Source organism: Parastagonospora nodorum (assembly GCF_000146915.1).
Source record: "Parastagonospora nodorum SN15 chromosome Unknown scaffold_3, whole genome shotgun sequence".
NCBI classification, from domain to species: domain Eukaryota; kingdom Fungi; phylum Ascomycota; class Dothideomycetes; order Pleosporales; family Phaeosphaeriaceae; genus Parastagonospora; species Parastagonospora nodorum.
The window spans coordinates 668,509-683,574 of NW_001884551.1; the positions used below are offsets into that span (position 1 = coordinate 668,509).

The 15,066-nt window shown below is 53.1% G+C and overlaps 6 protein-coding genes across 6 annotated transcripts; 2 read left to right on the forward strand and 4 right to left on the reverse strand.

Moving 5' to 3' along the window:
• Positions 1 to 211: 211 nt before the first annotated feature.
• Positions 212 to 441, reverse strand: SNOG_02143 (hypothetical protein; the record flags this gene model as incomplete). The annotated part of the gene is made up of 2 exons (XM_001792709.1): positions 212 to 344; positions 371 to 441. 2 exons carry the CDS (start codon positions 439 to 441, stop codon positions 212 to 214), a joined length of 204 nt encoding a protein of 67 aa, XP_001792761.1.
• A 250-nt stretch (positions 442 to 691) lies between these two features.
• SNOG_02144 (hypothetical protein) lies at positions 692 to 1,468 on the forward strand (the record flags this gene model as incomplete). Its single annotated transcript, XM_001792710.1, has 1 exon — positions 692 to 1,468. One exon carries the CDS (start codon positions 692 to 694, stop codon positions 1,466 to 1,468), a length of 777 nt encoding a protein of 258 aa, XP_001792762.1.
• Positions 1,469 to 1,728: 260 nt separating this feature from the next.
• On the reverse strand, positions 1,729 to 3,829 carry SNOG_02145 (hypothetical protein; the record flags this gene model as incomplete). The annotated part of the gene is made up of 3 exons (XM_001792711.1): positions 1,729 to 2,467; positions 3,218 to 3,655; positions 3,693 to 3,829. The coding sequence occupies 3 exons, from the start codon at positions 3,827 to 3,829 to the stop codon at positions 1,729 to 1,731; spliced, it is 1,314 nt and encodes a 437-aa protein (XP_001792763.1).
• Positions 3,830 to 5,879: 2,050 nt separating this feature from the next.
• SNOG_02146 (hypothetical protein) lies at positions 5,880 to 7,912 on the reverse strand (the record flags this gene model as incomplete). Its single annotated transcript, XM_001792712.1, has 2 exons — positions 5,880 to 6,746; positions 6,797 to 7,912. 2 exons carry the CDS (start codon positions 7,910 to 7,912, stop codon positions 5,880 to 5,882), a joined length of 1,983 nt encoding a protein of 660 aa, XP_001792764.1.
• Positions 7,913 to 9,161: 1,249 nt separating this feature from the next.
• SNOG_02147 (hypothetical protein) lies at positions 9,162 to 11,489 on the reverse strand (the record flags this gene model as incomplete). The annotated part of the gene is made up of 3 exons (XM_001792713.1): positions 9,162 to 9,905; positions 9,953 to 10,810; positions 11,100 to 11,489. 3 exons carry the CDS (start codon positions 11,487 to 11,489, stop codon positions 9,162 to 9,164), a joined length of 1,992 nt encoding a protein of 663 aa, XP_001792765.1.
• Positions 11,490 to 13,554: 2,065 nt separating this feature from the next.
• Positions 13,555 to 14,760, forward strand: SNOG_02148 (hypothetical protein; the record flags this gene model as incomplete). Its single annotated transcript, XM_001792714.1, has 1 exon — positions 13,555 to 14,760. The coding sequence occupies one exon, from the start codon at positions 13,555 to 13,557 to the stop codon at positions 14,758 to 14,760; it is 1,206 nt and encodes a 401-aa protein (XP_001792766.1).
• Between the last annotated feature and the right edge of the window lie 306 nt (positions 14,761 to 15,066).

Consider the following 15,066-nt stretch of genomic DNA (forward strand, 5'->3'; position numbering starts at 1 on the left):
GTGGGCCGCCGCGCATCAGAGAACGACCGTCTTTGCACCGAAGGCGATGTACGTCATGCAAGTTGTGCCTCTCTAGCCATGCACCGCGTCGAAGGAAGATATAAGTTGTATCCTCCGGGACGAGTCATCACAGGACAGTCTTCTATAAGTCTGCGAAGCTAAACAGTCTCCTTTCATATCTCGAAAACCTCGCTGGAAAGGCGGGAACAGACTATCGCAACACCACGGAGACGGTGAAGATCAGCTCACGTTTCGTCTCGCCATGGGCCGCTTCGGTGCATGCACGTTGGGAATTGCACGGTTTCGTGTTGATCTTGACGAACATGATTTTGTCTAGACCTGATCTGCATGCTGTGGTGTTCCGTCTTACCGCGCCGCTGGCAACCCCACCCACTCCAATCGTTGTCCCGCGCTCCGACGCGAGTCTGTGCTTGCGGACATGGTGAAGCTATACACACCAACACACCAACATACCGTCACACTATACTGAGCGCACTGTTCTCGCCGTGAAGACGCTTTGACACAAGCGTCCACCGTCTCTATTCCGACAGATCCATCTCATCTAAACCTCTCCTCCCGCGGAACATTCCGCCCTACGTCACCCATCCCACCCACCATCGCGAACACCAGCACTTTAACCTCCAATCTTCCCCTCCACCCTCCACCCTCACCCTCACCCTATCTGCCCAAAATGGACCGCCGCCGCACCCCCGGCCTCTCCTCTCTCGCCCCGCGCGGCCTGCAAACCCACCACTACACCACGCACGGCGCCGCCCTCCGCACCCGCAACGCGCAGTCCCTCGAAACCCAACTCTCCGTCTTCCAATCCCTGCTGCACAACTTCGCCCTCACCCACTCCAAAGACATCCGCGCCAACCCCGCCTTCCGCGCCGAGTTCGCGCGCATGTGCTCGGCGCTGAACATTGACTTCCTCGCGTCGAGCTACACCAAGGATGGGGGAGGGGAAGGGAAGGGCACGGGCGGCATGTGGGCGCAGCTCCTCGGCGGCAGCGTGAACGACTTCTACTTTAACTTGGGCGTGTTGGTCGTCGAGGAGTGTCGGGCGACGCGCGCGGAGAACGGCGGGTTAATCAGTGTGGCCGACCTGCGCACGCGCATACAGAAGGGGAGGGGCATAGGCGGCGGGCTCAGCGTGTCCGACGACGACATCAAGCGCGCCGTCGAGTCGCTGAGTCCGCTCGGGAGCTGCTTTAGTCTCATGACGATTGGACACCGGAGTCTGATACGCAGCGTGCCCAAGGAATTGAACACCGATCAGAGTACCGTGCTCGAGGCGATTCAGGTGCTTGGGTATGTGACGGTGAGCATGTTGCAGGTGAATCTGGGTTGGGAGAGGCCCAGGGCGGTCGCGGTGGTGGAGGATTGTCTGGCGGATAGTTTGGTGTGGGTGGATTGTCAGGCGGGCGAGAATGAGTATTGGAGTCCGGCTTTTATTACAGGGGCGTGAGGGCGGGAGCGGAGAGGGGGGATGTTATGATACCCGGCGAATTGAGCCACGTTTAGATATTGAATGAAGACGGATAATTGATGATAGTACATTCGTGTCTAGAAAGATGTTATATGCGTGATTTTGATGCCGTGACCGTTTTACACAAAACACCATCAAACCCTACCCCCACATTCCCTCCCACGCAAAACCGGGTATCTCAAAAAGAAGAACAAAAAGCCAGCCACTCCCTCATCCCCATCCCCATCCCCATCCCCTCCTCACTCCAACTCCTCCACCCTCGCAAATACCGGAATGTTAATATCCCACTCCTCCCCCTCCCCCGGCATCCTGCCCACCACACACTTTGCCTTCCTCCGCACATTCTCGCTCATATCCGCAACATGGCTCAGCGCAATATGATTCATCAGCGTCTCCACGCCGCCATACACACTACTCACGCGATCCTCCAGACAGCAAAACACACATCCATAATTGCTCTCTTCGCTATGACTATCGCCCGCCTTCTTCTTGATATGGCTCTTCGCCAAAAACACCCACTTGTACCTGACGCCGCTCAGGCTCAAGACCACGCGGGGGTCCACGACATTGACCTCTTTATTCTTCTTGGTCGGGTGTGGCGCGCTGAACACGGTGCCTTTGAACGTGCACGCCACGCACTCCCAAATGTCCTTGTGGTTGTACATGCCGAGCGGCTGCGTGCGGATTGCCAGCCCCTTTTTCACGTCTTCGCGGATCGTCCACGCGCCTTTGCAGAAGCCCCAGTAGTTGTTGGCTTTGCATGGGCGCCCGGACATCATGCGTTCTTGGCCCGCGGGGCCGCTTTGGATCGTCGCGCTGCGGAGGGAGGACATGCGAGAGCCGGGGAGGATGCCGAGGGAGGTCGAGTTGCTGCTGTCGGTTGAGGCGATGGAGGGGGCGATGGAGGTTTGGCGGAGGCTGGTGATGGTCGGACTGGTGCTGGTTGGGGATTGAGATTGGATGGCGTTGCGGTCGCAACTGACTTTTGGGGATTCGTGGCATGCTGCTGGTGTTAAATGGTATTTTGGGTGGTTTTGCGGGACTGCGTTGGGATCCTGATTTGGCTTGGGATGTGGTGCTGGTCGGGGATGCTCGAATGGTGCGATTGGTTGTGCTTCTGCATGTTGATAAGGAGTTGCGTATGGCGAGTAGGTCAATGAACTGTAAGCTTCCTGTGGTGAGCTGACGGTGTCATTCGGGGACTGCACTTGGGACAGCATTGAGCCGGGCATGCTGGAATGGCGAAGCGGCGCAGCTGGCTGAGTATACCGCTCTGCTCCAGGCGCATATGGATGAGAAGACGGAGGTGAACCCGCATTCTGATAGTTGTGGTAGGGGTATGGCGCATTCGGTGACATGGGCTGTGGCATCATACCTGTAGACATGGCTCGCGAAGAGTGCTTCAATGGTAGAGGGGGTTTTTGACTAGGCGATTCTTGTGAGGATGTCGAGCTATCTCGATCAAACGACCTAGATTCAGAGTAATTCGAGCCTTGTACCGGATGTCGACGACCATCGTGGTTGCGGGCCTTGTGTCTGCATCTGAGGGTATGGATTCCTCGCGGGGTATTGCTGATTGGTAGCTGAGGATGGTCGTTCTGCTGTCCAAAAACATTATTGTTAAATGCGGGTTGCCGGGAGTATGCTCGATAATCAGGCTCTTCAGGCGTCGGAGGGAAGTTTTGTGGTATGTGCAAAGCCTCGTGCGTTGGACTTAATGGGTCTTGCGAGTATCCACCTCCTGTGTGCAGTGTGAATAGAGTATCTCGTCTGCCTTCGGTATCGGAGGGCCATGGAATATTAACCGGTGCATTCTTCGGCCTTTGGTTGACAGATAAATCTTGGTAGAGGTCCGTTATCTCGTCAATCTCGCGCATGATCGCAGCGCGGTCCTCCCCTCCCCTCGCGTTCATCAGATGCTGAAAGGCTTGGCTGAAGTTGATGTCGTCTGGCGTTTTGGGCTGCTTTGAAGACTTCTGCACACTGTTGTTCCGCTTCAGAAAGTAGTTGGTAAGACCATGCTTCAAAATTTCCTCTCTCTTGTTGTGGGGGAAAGCGTGACGCCCGGTGGAAACGTAGGCGTCCGATGCGAAACTCGACGGATCAAATGCAGTCGTCCCCAGGGATCGTGGGAGATGATCGGTGACTCGATGACTCGGCAGAGCCCTGCAATTGCCGGTTCATAGGCATCCTAGGAAGTAGCCTTTGCTTCAATTGATCCAGGATGAGGAACGTCGCAGTCTTGTTGGTGATGGAAGCTTCGTGAAGTACGGCAAGGTTCAAGACGGCGTTGTCGTACTGTGCGGCCATTTGCAGGCTTTTGATGACTTCACCTTGCATGAGTATCGTTATATGGTATAGTTGGTTGCGCGCTATGACTGTAATTAGGCAATCCTCATTAGCTCTTCATCACGGACTTCGGACAATATGAGGACGAACCATCGCCAATTCGCATAAGATCGCCAAACTCCCTCATGTCCTGCGCATAGCGATATCCTATTTGCTGTTCTCCAGACACTAGAGAGTCTTGGAGTTGCTTCTCTTCAAAGTCTTGTTGTGCTTGTCGGCTCTTGCGACGCTTCGCCTTGATGTGCTTCAGCAGTTCTGACCCTCCATGGAAGGCACTTATGATTGCCGATACAGCTGCTACCACCTCAATACCCGACATTGTATTGGCCAACGAGGTCTCTTGTAGCCGTTCTATCTGGGATAGGCTGGACGGGAACGTGTTGGATGTGTTGGTGATCACCGTGCTGGGTAGCAGGGGAGGGCGAAGTTGTAGGCAACTAAAGCGAATGGCTGCTGAACAATTCGAGACAAGGATCCCTACACAATCGACGACTTGAAGATCTCGTAGTGTCGTGTGAGTAGATGTATTGCCACGGTAGCCAGTAAGGCGGTCTACCGCTCAACCTTGTCTGATGCCTTACAAAGGCGAAGTGGCCCACTTGCAACAGCTACGCGGGGAAGATCGTCGTTGAGATCAATAATGCAAAAAAGATGTCGAGACAAAACCGAAGAGTGTGGAGAAAGAGGAAAGTCACCACTTAGGCAGCTATCGCTTTCCAAGCCCTTTGCGCTCAGCCTCACTACTCCTCCCTGCGGACCTGTTCTCTACCGCGTCGTACATTGGGCTTAGGCTCAAGATTGAGCCAGCCGGAGACCGCACAAGGGCATTGCTTGACCGAGGTGCATCGTCCACATTGTGGGCATCTGCACCTGTCCCAATGGCAGCAAGCTGTGGGGGCGATCTAAATGGGCTGTGTGCAGTAAGAAGGCAGCCGTCTATCCTGGATTCGTCTACAGACGAGCGGTAGCGACTTGGCCAAGGGTTCCTTATCGAATCCCATGTCGTCTCAGGTGAGACTAAGAATGCGATGGCTGAACGATGCAGATGCGTTGCAGCCCTTCCGTTGGCTAAGGGAAGTTGTGTTCTCGTCCAGAAGTAAGCGGAAGCTTCAAGCCCACAATGCTATCAAGCCGGGTAATATCCCTTGGGGCAGAGTCAGATAGGTCGCCGACTTGCTTGAACAGGGCAAAGTGAAGCTTGTCGCTATCTGAGCGTAACACGGGTCAGGCTCGGAAGTGTGGATCGAACGGCAACGGTAGCGAGCGGGGTCATCTCAGCCACGGCCTTTGGTGCCACGAGTGGCCGCAGTGGGTCAGACACAACCTATTGATTGCCATGGTGCTCACCGGCGAGCGACACTGTATCAGTCGTGACAGGTTTGTATGTGGTGGTGAAGTCATAGACGACGTTTACGACAGAACCGCGCAAGTGGACGCAGATGTGACAAATTGTGGGAAAGCTGCAGGAGTCGCGTGCACCATTCTAGTAATCGTCGAGTTTGCAAGATCGCTGCAATTCAGAAGGAGCCCGGTCAATAGCAAAAGTTTATTTAGGCTTCTAGAAGCCCTTCCATAAACCCAGCTGCACGGACATTGCCTCAAGTCTGTAATGTGACGTCTATCTCACTCGCCATTCCATCTCCAACACACCGCTTCAACGCTCGACTGACTCTCGAATAATCGACCCGCAACTTACAACATACGAAAGTAAAGGACCATCTCCAGCGATGCCTCAATGCAAACGCAACCGAAACACCCTCGCTAGCAAGAAACCGGGGCGCATGAACCAACGCATCCACTTGTGCGACCAGAACTGTATCAACACACCAAACACCCGGAAAACACCATCCACGCCGCCAAAACCCCCACTCTAATGATCCCAATGCCCAGGTATGCGTTGATTTTGCTGGAATTTGAACGATAAAGAAAATTCGAAATGATGGGATATATGTTAGAAAGAAAAATGTAACGATCGGTTTCCAGAACCTCAAATGATGCCCTTTTTGCCCTGGCCAGGCCCTCACAAATGTATAGATGTTTTTTACGCATCAACCAATTGTACCCTCTGACTCTTGCGGTTCCTGACCTCCACCATCGTTGGTGTAAGCGCTTGCCCGCTTCCCACAAACTCCCCCTTTGCGCCAGGACTCCTTACCACAGAGGCCGTCCGCACAAGTGTCCTGGGACTGTTCGCCCGGCTCACTGATACCGAGCGTGCGACGCCGACCATGGCCTTTGGCGTAGCGGAAGGCTCTTGACGCGCGGATTGCGGTGGACTTTGTAATTGTTGGATCTTTTGTAGCGGTGATGGCGCCTCGAGAGGAGCAGAACTCGGGTGTGATGACAGCGCGCTAAGCTTGGTCACGGTGGGTTGAGTGCGTTGAGATGGTGTGCGCTGGAGATCGGTGATAGGTGCGGTGTTGGCGCGCTTTGGAGCAGGGGGTTTGGTCATGATTTCCCATTCTGGTTCGCGATCGTCGAGGTGGAGCGGCTGTCCGGGTGTTGTGCGGCCAACAACGAGTGTGATGCTGTCGTTGTCGGATTCGAAGCTGCGGATCGAATTCGGGGTGATGGCGAGATGTTGGACTTTGAGGTTTGAGGAGACATAGGATTCGAGGACGGGCGGCGATGCGGTGGGTTTATCGTGTTGGACGAATAGGTCCTGGGCTTTTTGGCTGCCCATCTCTTTTTGGGAAAATGTCTGTCGGAGGGGTGATTTCTCAGGGGATGTCTTCGATCGATGGAGCTTTTTCGATCGTGGAACGGATGATGAGCGCGGTGATGGTGATGGTACTGGACTGTTGCGTGTGCTTGGGAAAAGTGACAGTCGCGGCGACGGAGACGGCATCACGGGAGATGTCGCTCGGCGCTGGAGTTTGTAATCAATGGGAGACTCTTGCTCATGATCCTGTTCCATGTCAGTACAGATGCTGAAACAAAGATTTTCATACTACTTACCTTGACGGACAGCTTGTTCAGCGGCTTAAGCTTGTCAGTATTCCCTTGTCTTCGTACCAATAACGAGGATGATCGATTCGAAGTTGTAGACTGGAGAAGATTGCCAAACATGACACTGTATCTGTCTAACTTGATATCCGGAATGCTAACATCCAACATGGGCATATCATCTTCAGATACCGGTGGACCATTTTGATGGTTATGTGACGGCTTCGACTGCGGCACGGTGGGATGACCGTTGCCAACAGCGCTTGACGGTGCAGGGGTGGTTGCTGAGCGTACCACTGAAACACGAGGATTGGCTGGTAGAGAATTTGCAGTGACCGCTCGTGGTCGAGTTTGGGGTGGTGCAGGAGCCGAGCGAGGCGTAGTGAATGCACGGGATGCTCGGATGTTGGGTTTGAACGTTGGTGGTGATGGAGTGCGCCCGGTGTCTCTATCACTGACAGGCTCTATGACCGGCTTCACCTGCTCTTCATCATGATGACTATCTGCACGGCCTGCCCGTGTAGCTGTAATGGTAGTTGTGAGTTGATAGAAAGCTTGCTTTTCCGGCTGTGGTGGTGGTGGGGCTGCTTTTCTGAACATCGACTTCCAGCGGCTAAGCTTCGATTTAGGAGCTTCTGTCCGAGCAGAAGGGGGCGAAATAGGCGACCAGGCTGACATGATATCGGTATTTTGTGATGCTACGTCAGTAGTTGAAGCCTGAGGTGTGCCAGTCCAGTGTGAGCCAACGGTAGGACTCCCCAATGCGATCCCAATGATTCCTTCTGAAGAGTCGAATGCCCCTGTAGTTGAATGGGCTGTGGTTGAGTTCAATGGGACAGAAGACGGAAGGTTATTTTGGGAATGAATAGACGCGACAGGATATGTTTTCATGTGGAACGCCGTCCTGCGATCTCCCGGTCCACCGGACGTGCTAGGACGAGGTGCGATGTCTGGGGTTTCGAGGCGCCTTTCTTTCCTCGAGACGGGTGTGGCTGACTGGTTTCTGTCAATATCCGTTTGAGATCCTGCCGAGGGCGGCATCAGTTTCTGAACAGTATCCTGCTGGGCATCTCTCCGATGGCTCTTCAGAAGTCGCATAGACTTCGACCTTGAAAGTAGTCCTGGCATAGCGTTTCAGATCGCTAGTGGGTATCAGGCACCAAAAAAAAAAACGGTTGAAAGTACGACAAGAAGTAGAAGGTACACTTGTAATACAAAGGAGTGGACAGCTCAAAGAGCAAAGAATTGTGCGGCCAGCGACGCGATGGAGATGAGAATAGGAAGTGCAGAGGAAGGACAATGGCGAGTGGGATTGAGCCATAGTGCTCATCAGTGCGTGCGGGAAACAACCTTGTGCCTCCACATTTCCAAGGGAAGGGCCTCTTGCCAGCGGCTGTCAACCCGTCTGTGGTGCTTTAGGTGTTAGAGAAAGATTACCAGAACTAGATCATTGTGGCGCGGGAAGCGTGGCCGTGATTGGCTCAGAAGTGGCATGCGACACCGAGATTCCATGTCGGGCAACGAGAGTTTTCTAGGATATGCCGTGGCACAGACAACGGTCCACTGCGGTGTCTTGCAAGCTATTCCTGCAGCGAGATGGTTGCACGGGCTCCAGTTTCAAGATGACGGCCTACCGCGGGCAATTTCGCTATCCGCCGCCAAGGGACCCTTCCCACACGAATCATTTCCTGGGGAGCCAGTGTTTGTTGTTGAAGGCGCCACAAACCAAGAGCACATTACAGATCCACAGCACATCGCCGCTTGTTTTGATCGCTGCAGGAATTAACGCGCAATGTTGTGGGCACGGCGCTTGCATGCGAATCGAGGTGGGAGTTGGTGGTGGATGTTGGATGATCGACGGGAAATGAGGCCCCAACACAAGGCACCACCTAGATGCAATCCTTCGGCCATAACTGAGATTGCTATGATGTTCAGACTGTATACAAGCAAGCGCAAGCGCACGCGTGCATCAAGCTCAACTCTGCATTGAGCTGGCGAAGAATATGGAAGCTGGGTTAGCGTTCTGGAGGAGGCTGATTTGTAAAATCTCAGGTGTTCGTCACTTGTGATGCGCCTTGTGTCGGACAGAGTGCCGAGCGCATGTTACGATCCTTGACGTTCAATGCCTAAGGTGCCGGCCAGACCCGGGAGATTGTCCGATCATTGTGGAGAACGCTCGTTGCAGCGTCGCCCAGGGTTTGTATTTGCACCTTCCGCAGGTAGAAGAGCCTGAAAACATGTACAGCACTAAATTTGTTTTGCTGCATAACAAACGGGCTGCGTATGGCTCTAGGGTATGTCATTGAAAACGTATACACAGCATCTCACTGCAGAGTACTGTTTGTGCAAGTGTTCGCGGACGTGGAAGACGCAGTCTCTAGCCCACAGTCAACGACTTTCCTGGCCGCCAGTTCCTATACCGCTCAGCCTCTTCTTTGACGGTATGCGGAACATGCTGATCCAGAGCTTGCTCGAAATGGCACATGCGAATTAGAGGCTCGCACTCTGGAGCCTTTTCGTAACCCGAAATTGCAAGCTCAACTGCGACGGCACAGAGACCGCTGATGTCAGCCCCACTGCTGCCCTCCGTTCTCGCAGCAACAACGCCGAGGTCAACGTCAGGGGCTAGTGGCCTCTTCCTGGTGTGAATCTGGAGGATTTGTATCCTGGCTTCCTCGGTTGGGAGACCGATGTGAATATGCGCATCGAATCTTCCCGTGCGGATGAGCGCTGAATCCAGGATATCAGGCCTGTTTGTTGCCCCAATAATGAAGACATCCTTGAGGGCTTCTATACCGTCCATTTCGTTGAGCAGCGTTGTGACGACGTTCAAGCCACTATCCTGTGTCTTTTCGCGTGATTTGCCGATGGAGTCAATCTCGTCGAAAAATATAATGCAGGGTTTCGCTGCGCGCGCGCGACGAAATATATCCCGAATGGCTCGTTCCGACTCGCCTACGTACATCTTGATCAATTCCGATCCTTTAACGGCAAGAAAGTTTTGGTTGCTTTCGGTTGCGACAGCCTGGGCAATCAAGGTCTTTGCACAACCCGGCGGACCATATAATAGTACGCCTTTTCGCGACTGTGGTCCGCCAAACTTTACGTCGAGATCCGGATACTGGAAAAAGTCAGCAGCGCTCGTTTCAGTGTATAGGCGCATCTTACTCTGAAGGGTCGGATGGTGATGGCTTCAAGTAGAGCGCGAACATGGTCCAAGCCGGCAATGTCTGTCCACCTAACCTTCGGCACTTCCAGAATGCTCTCCTTGAGGACAGTCGGCTGGATTTGATCAATCACAGCGTCGAAGTCTTCCTGCGTGACAAAGTCGGTCTTTTCCAGTATCTCGCCAAGCAAGCCTTTCTGGTCATCGTCCAGGGAATCGTAAGCACGTTGTACTCGCCCGTTCCTTGCCAGTCCACACAGCTTGTGGATGTCCCGACCAACAAAGCCATGTGTACGTGCTGCTAAACTGGCGAAATCGATATTGCCAGTCTTACGCCCAGGCCCAAGAATCTGCCGAAGTACGTCTTCTCTTTGTCTGACGTTGGGGGGGAAAAGCTCGAGCTCTGTCTTGAACGCCGACGTTGTTCGAAGGCTGGAATCAATGTCATAGACACTGCGGGCTGCTGCCGCAACGACAACTTGAGTTCCTTCCAGCTTCGCCAGCTCGGTTCGCAGTTTGGTTACCAGCGTATCTGCTTTCTCAAGGAATTTATCCAGGTTGTCCATTAAGATCAAGCATGGTTGATGATCACGAGCATCCTCGAAAGTGTCACTAATGGCTTTGACCTGCCCTTTTGGATGTGTTTCAAGGTTTACCCTGATGACTTGTTGCCACGGACACTCTGCGAGCCGTTCGAGCAGAAGGCTCTTGCCCGTACCCTCTGGGCCATGGAGCAAAAGAGCAGTAGGCCCAAGTAAGTATTGGTCGGACAAGTTGAGAGCTGCGCTTGTGAGGAATGCAAGGATCCTATCAATGGTTGCAATGTGGCCATCGAGCCCACCGATACCATCTCTCTTGAGCTGCAAAGATCCCGAAGGTGACAACGGGCGTCTTCCACAAGAAATGTCGCCGGAGATGGTCACTTGAGTTTTGACTGGATCAAAGTAGACTGCATGCTTTTCGTCTGGATGTGGTTCAATACTGTTCACATGGACGCGTGATTTTGTGCTCTTCTGTTGGCTTCTAGGCCCCTTCTGCTGTATCGGAAAGGTGCAACCAGGCAAAATGATATCGAGGTCCACTGCTGAGGTCAGCAGGTGTAGCACTTGGGATAGTCTTGTGGCGGACTCTACCTAATGCATGCCGCGCCCAATACAATAGCTCTTCACTCGAGGCGAACTTTTGCTGTGCGGGCTCTGGTACACTGATCTCGATGGATTTGAGAGGTTTCCAAGAGTCACTAGCTTTGTCGACGAAAACCGGGTCATCGAGAGTTAGTCCGTACTGCTCGCGGAGCAGGTCGGTGACTTTTGCTATGGCCTTGTTTCCAGGGTTTGTTTGAGACGCCAGCCAGGCCACAGCGTAGCCCTTGAAGCCGGTTGAAGTTCTCAGCCTGACCAGGTCTCCATTTGTGAGGCCCAGCGTCTTCTGCTCTCGCTGCGAGAGGTAGATGCGGAAGGCGCCTTCGAGCGCGTTGCCAGACGCGCTCAGCGGGTTGCGCTCGAGCGGACGGAGTGCAAACGGCGTGCCAGCATTCATTTTCAATAAGAATGAAATATCACATGCTCTGTCGTATTTCGTTCGACTCGATGATGGAGATGGTCACTGTGACTAAGCGAGACGCGACTAGGCCAAATCAGGCGGGCTAGCGTCAAGCTCAGGATGCTTGGACAAAGTATTGCACCGAGGTCGCCTGGAAGTTTGCAATGGGACGCCGACTAGCAATTGATGTCACCGCCGCGCCTTGTTCGACATCTGCGGCCGTGTCAGTCCTCATGGAGCGCCCACCACGCCCGCTGTGCCTCCTCGACAGCCCGCGAAAAGCGCTCGACCGCTGGCGATAACAAGCCAGAGAGTGCGAGCGCAATTGGTGAGGTGGAAGCGAAGCGACCAGGTAACGTGCATCCCATATGAGAGCAACTTCGGCATGTGCCCAGAATGCAAATGCTGACATAGGATCCATCTAGGAGAGATTCCCAGTCCCGATTCACTATCTGACTCCAGCTCCAACCAAGATGCGAGCTCGCAACGATCACGTAGCTGGTGGCGTTCTACTGTCGACAGTGTAGTCTCGCTTGGTTCCAAGACTGCCACTTCCGATTCGGGTACTCAGTCGCCGCCAGTCGAACATTCTGCACAGCAACGCTCCCCCACAGTCCTGGTGACACCAGATGCTGTGCAGTCGGAGACAGGAAGGAGCAATGCCACCGCAAACACCGTTGCCTCTAGCAATTCCTCGCAAGCAAAGCGGGAGGACACTCGGGAATTCCGAGTTGAAAGGGATCTGGTCTTGACTGAGGAACCCAAGTTCCGGACCAGATTCGTCCAAGCCAAGCCAGGCAAGTTCGAACCGAAGGTCGAAGAACGCAAACCCCGGGTCAGAGAAGTCAAGACAAGCACAAGATTCGAAACTTGGCACAAACCAGACGACGATAGGCGCGGCCATACATCTAGTCCTGCTCCCAGTTTTAATAGAGCAGCAACAAACAAGGGGAGCACTGGACTGGGCAGGAGTGATAAAGTTAGTCGGCCGCCAACCATCGCAAATGACTCCGACCAGGAGGCGATAAAGCAGCAGCTTCAACAACTATCCGAGCAAATCAAAGCGTTGCAAAACGCGTTAGAAGAGAAGACAGCTGCAACTACAACATCGTCAGACACCGGCGCCAATGCTGTCATCCCACGCAAAGGGGAGGCTGCACATCGCCTGCCTTCAGAACAGACCAAAGTGCCACCAGAGGCACATGTCTCTCAACGCCTAGAACGTCCTCAGCAGATACGAGTCACTAAACAGCCAGCTCCACCGTCAGCCATCAGGACTTATCCTATTCGCACTGTGCAAAACCAACGCTCAGAACGTCCCCAGCAGATACGAATCACTAAACGAACTGTGAAAAACGCCAAATTCAGTCCTGCACATATCCTAGCACTTGGAACGTGGCGTTTTCAAATCTCCACTCGCGAACTCATAAACACGGCACATACCCTTCGAAGACTCAAGCGCACTCTGTCCAAGCAATTGCTTGATATGGTTGAACGTCGTCTTACTTTCATAGCCCGCGGTGCACTCAAGGAGTCAGATGACGCCGTTATTTCAGAGTTACGTCGGTATATTAGGTGGAGCAGAATATCTTGTTCTCTCACGGCCGCAAGTCTGCTGGAGAGATGTAACGAACAATATCACAGGTCCGCTCTGGAGCTTGCAAGTATTGCCAATTCGCTTGAAAATATAGGATCCCCATCAATGACGCATAGTACGACCATGATCCGCCGCCAACTTGCTACACTGTATGAAGAGGTCAAAGCCGAGGGTAATGTTAAGATGCGCCATGCTTTGGAATGTCGGAAAGTGCACAAAATTGTAGAGGGAGCACCATTATCGGGCTGCCCTCAGCCCGCCAACAGTCAGGCATCTGCTAAAGAGACCCGTGTGCCCACACCCTTCACACATAACGACAAGCAGGGGTTGGCGAGGCGGATTCATACTCGCTCATCCTTACTGAATTCATCGGAATCTTTACAAAGGGTCGCAAAACCTTCAGATCTAGAGCACAAGGATGGTTCGACAATAACGTCTGGCTTTAACGATGCCATATCTCTAAATATGACACAAGCTCCGACAGAAAACATCAAAGCTCCTGTGGACAAGGTGCAAGCTACGTCAAACGAAGTCAGTGGTCAGTCTCTACTCGAGGAGCTGTTCCCCGAGGCTAGCATTGCCCCTCCAGCTGGTCAGGCAGAGAAGCAGGAGCACTATCCCAAGCTTGATCCGCCAAAACCCACGAACCGCATCACTCGGATGCTTGTTGATCGCCCGAAATCACCCAAGGAGCTCATGATCGAGTCCCTCCAGAAGCGTGGTGAACAGGTCACTGTTCTACAGCTGGAACATTGCAGCACCGAGCTGACGGAGATCGATTTCCGACGTCTCATTCCAAAGGGTGAGCACATGGAAGTTTTGAGTCGGTTTGGCGCGTACTACAAGGTCATTCCTGGTCGTGATCCTTTGAGCCTTGAGCGCTTACCCTTCTACTTTCTCCTCTTCAAGTCGCCAGAGTCTGCGTATGCCTACCAGAGAAACGCCTCTCGTCTCCACAAACTTGCCGCTCTCCACCAGCCTTCCAGCATATTCTCTGCCATACCCGCGCCAAAAGGCTTCCTCGAGGACGGCGAAGACGTCAATGCAGTCACCACCTCGTATCTCCTGAGACCCACTGAGCACGCCTTCACGCTACGCGCAATTATGCAGCCTTACGATTCTGCTCTTCGCACCTTGATCGAACAAGGCGGGTACAAGCCGATTGTGCCAGAAATTGATGGCAAGCGAAATCGCATCTACAAAGTCTTAATGTACATCGAAGGATATGAGCCAAGTATCTCCGACCTGTTTAAGACACTCCGCCAAGACGCATTCAACCGCGGCATGCCCTTTACATTGCGCAACGAGTCCTGTTCTTCTGTCCATCGCCTCCGTGACCTGATCGACCTTTCTGTACACACGCTTTCTATCTCGTCAAGCAATCCATGGGCACATGAGGCGCAGAATACCAGGCTCCAATTTCAGGATCCGGCAATCGCGTCCCTTTTGAAGTCTGGAATCCCTGAAGACGCGTCAAATGCGAAGGAGGTGAACCAGATGATTATGAACCGCGTGTACAACAGGTGGATACTGGAGTTTGACGATGAAGATGAGGCGCGACGGTTCGCTATCTCGTGGCACAGGCGCTTGCTGCCGGATTTTGCTGGGACCGAGAGGACTTGGAAGGATTATGAGGAGGTGAGGATGTGTAATACTGAGCTTTTGTGGTGAGGTGGGTGTATGATAGGTGTCTATTAGATTACGTGTACATGGTTAGAACGTTTTACGGGTTGACCCGAATACAGTCTTCGTATAGGAGATGCTTACAATCTTCCACAATTTTCTGTCAACAGAGATGCCTACATTTATTACTTCTACTACAAACAAAAGGAAAATGTTTTCAGCCTAAGAAGTCGACGTTACATGAGGAGGGGTGCATTTAATGTATGTCAAGCTAGCCCAAAACAGCCTAGCCTTTGAATCTACCTTTTTTTTACACCACCACTCAGACGCCGACATATCCAACATCGATGCCCA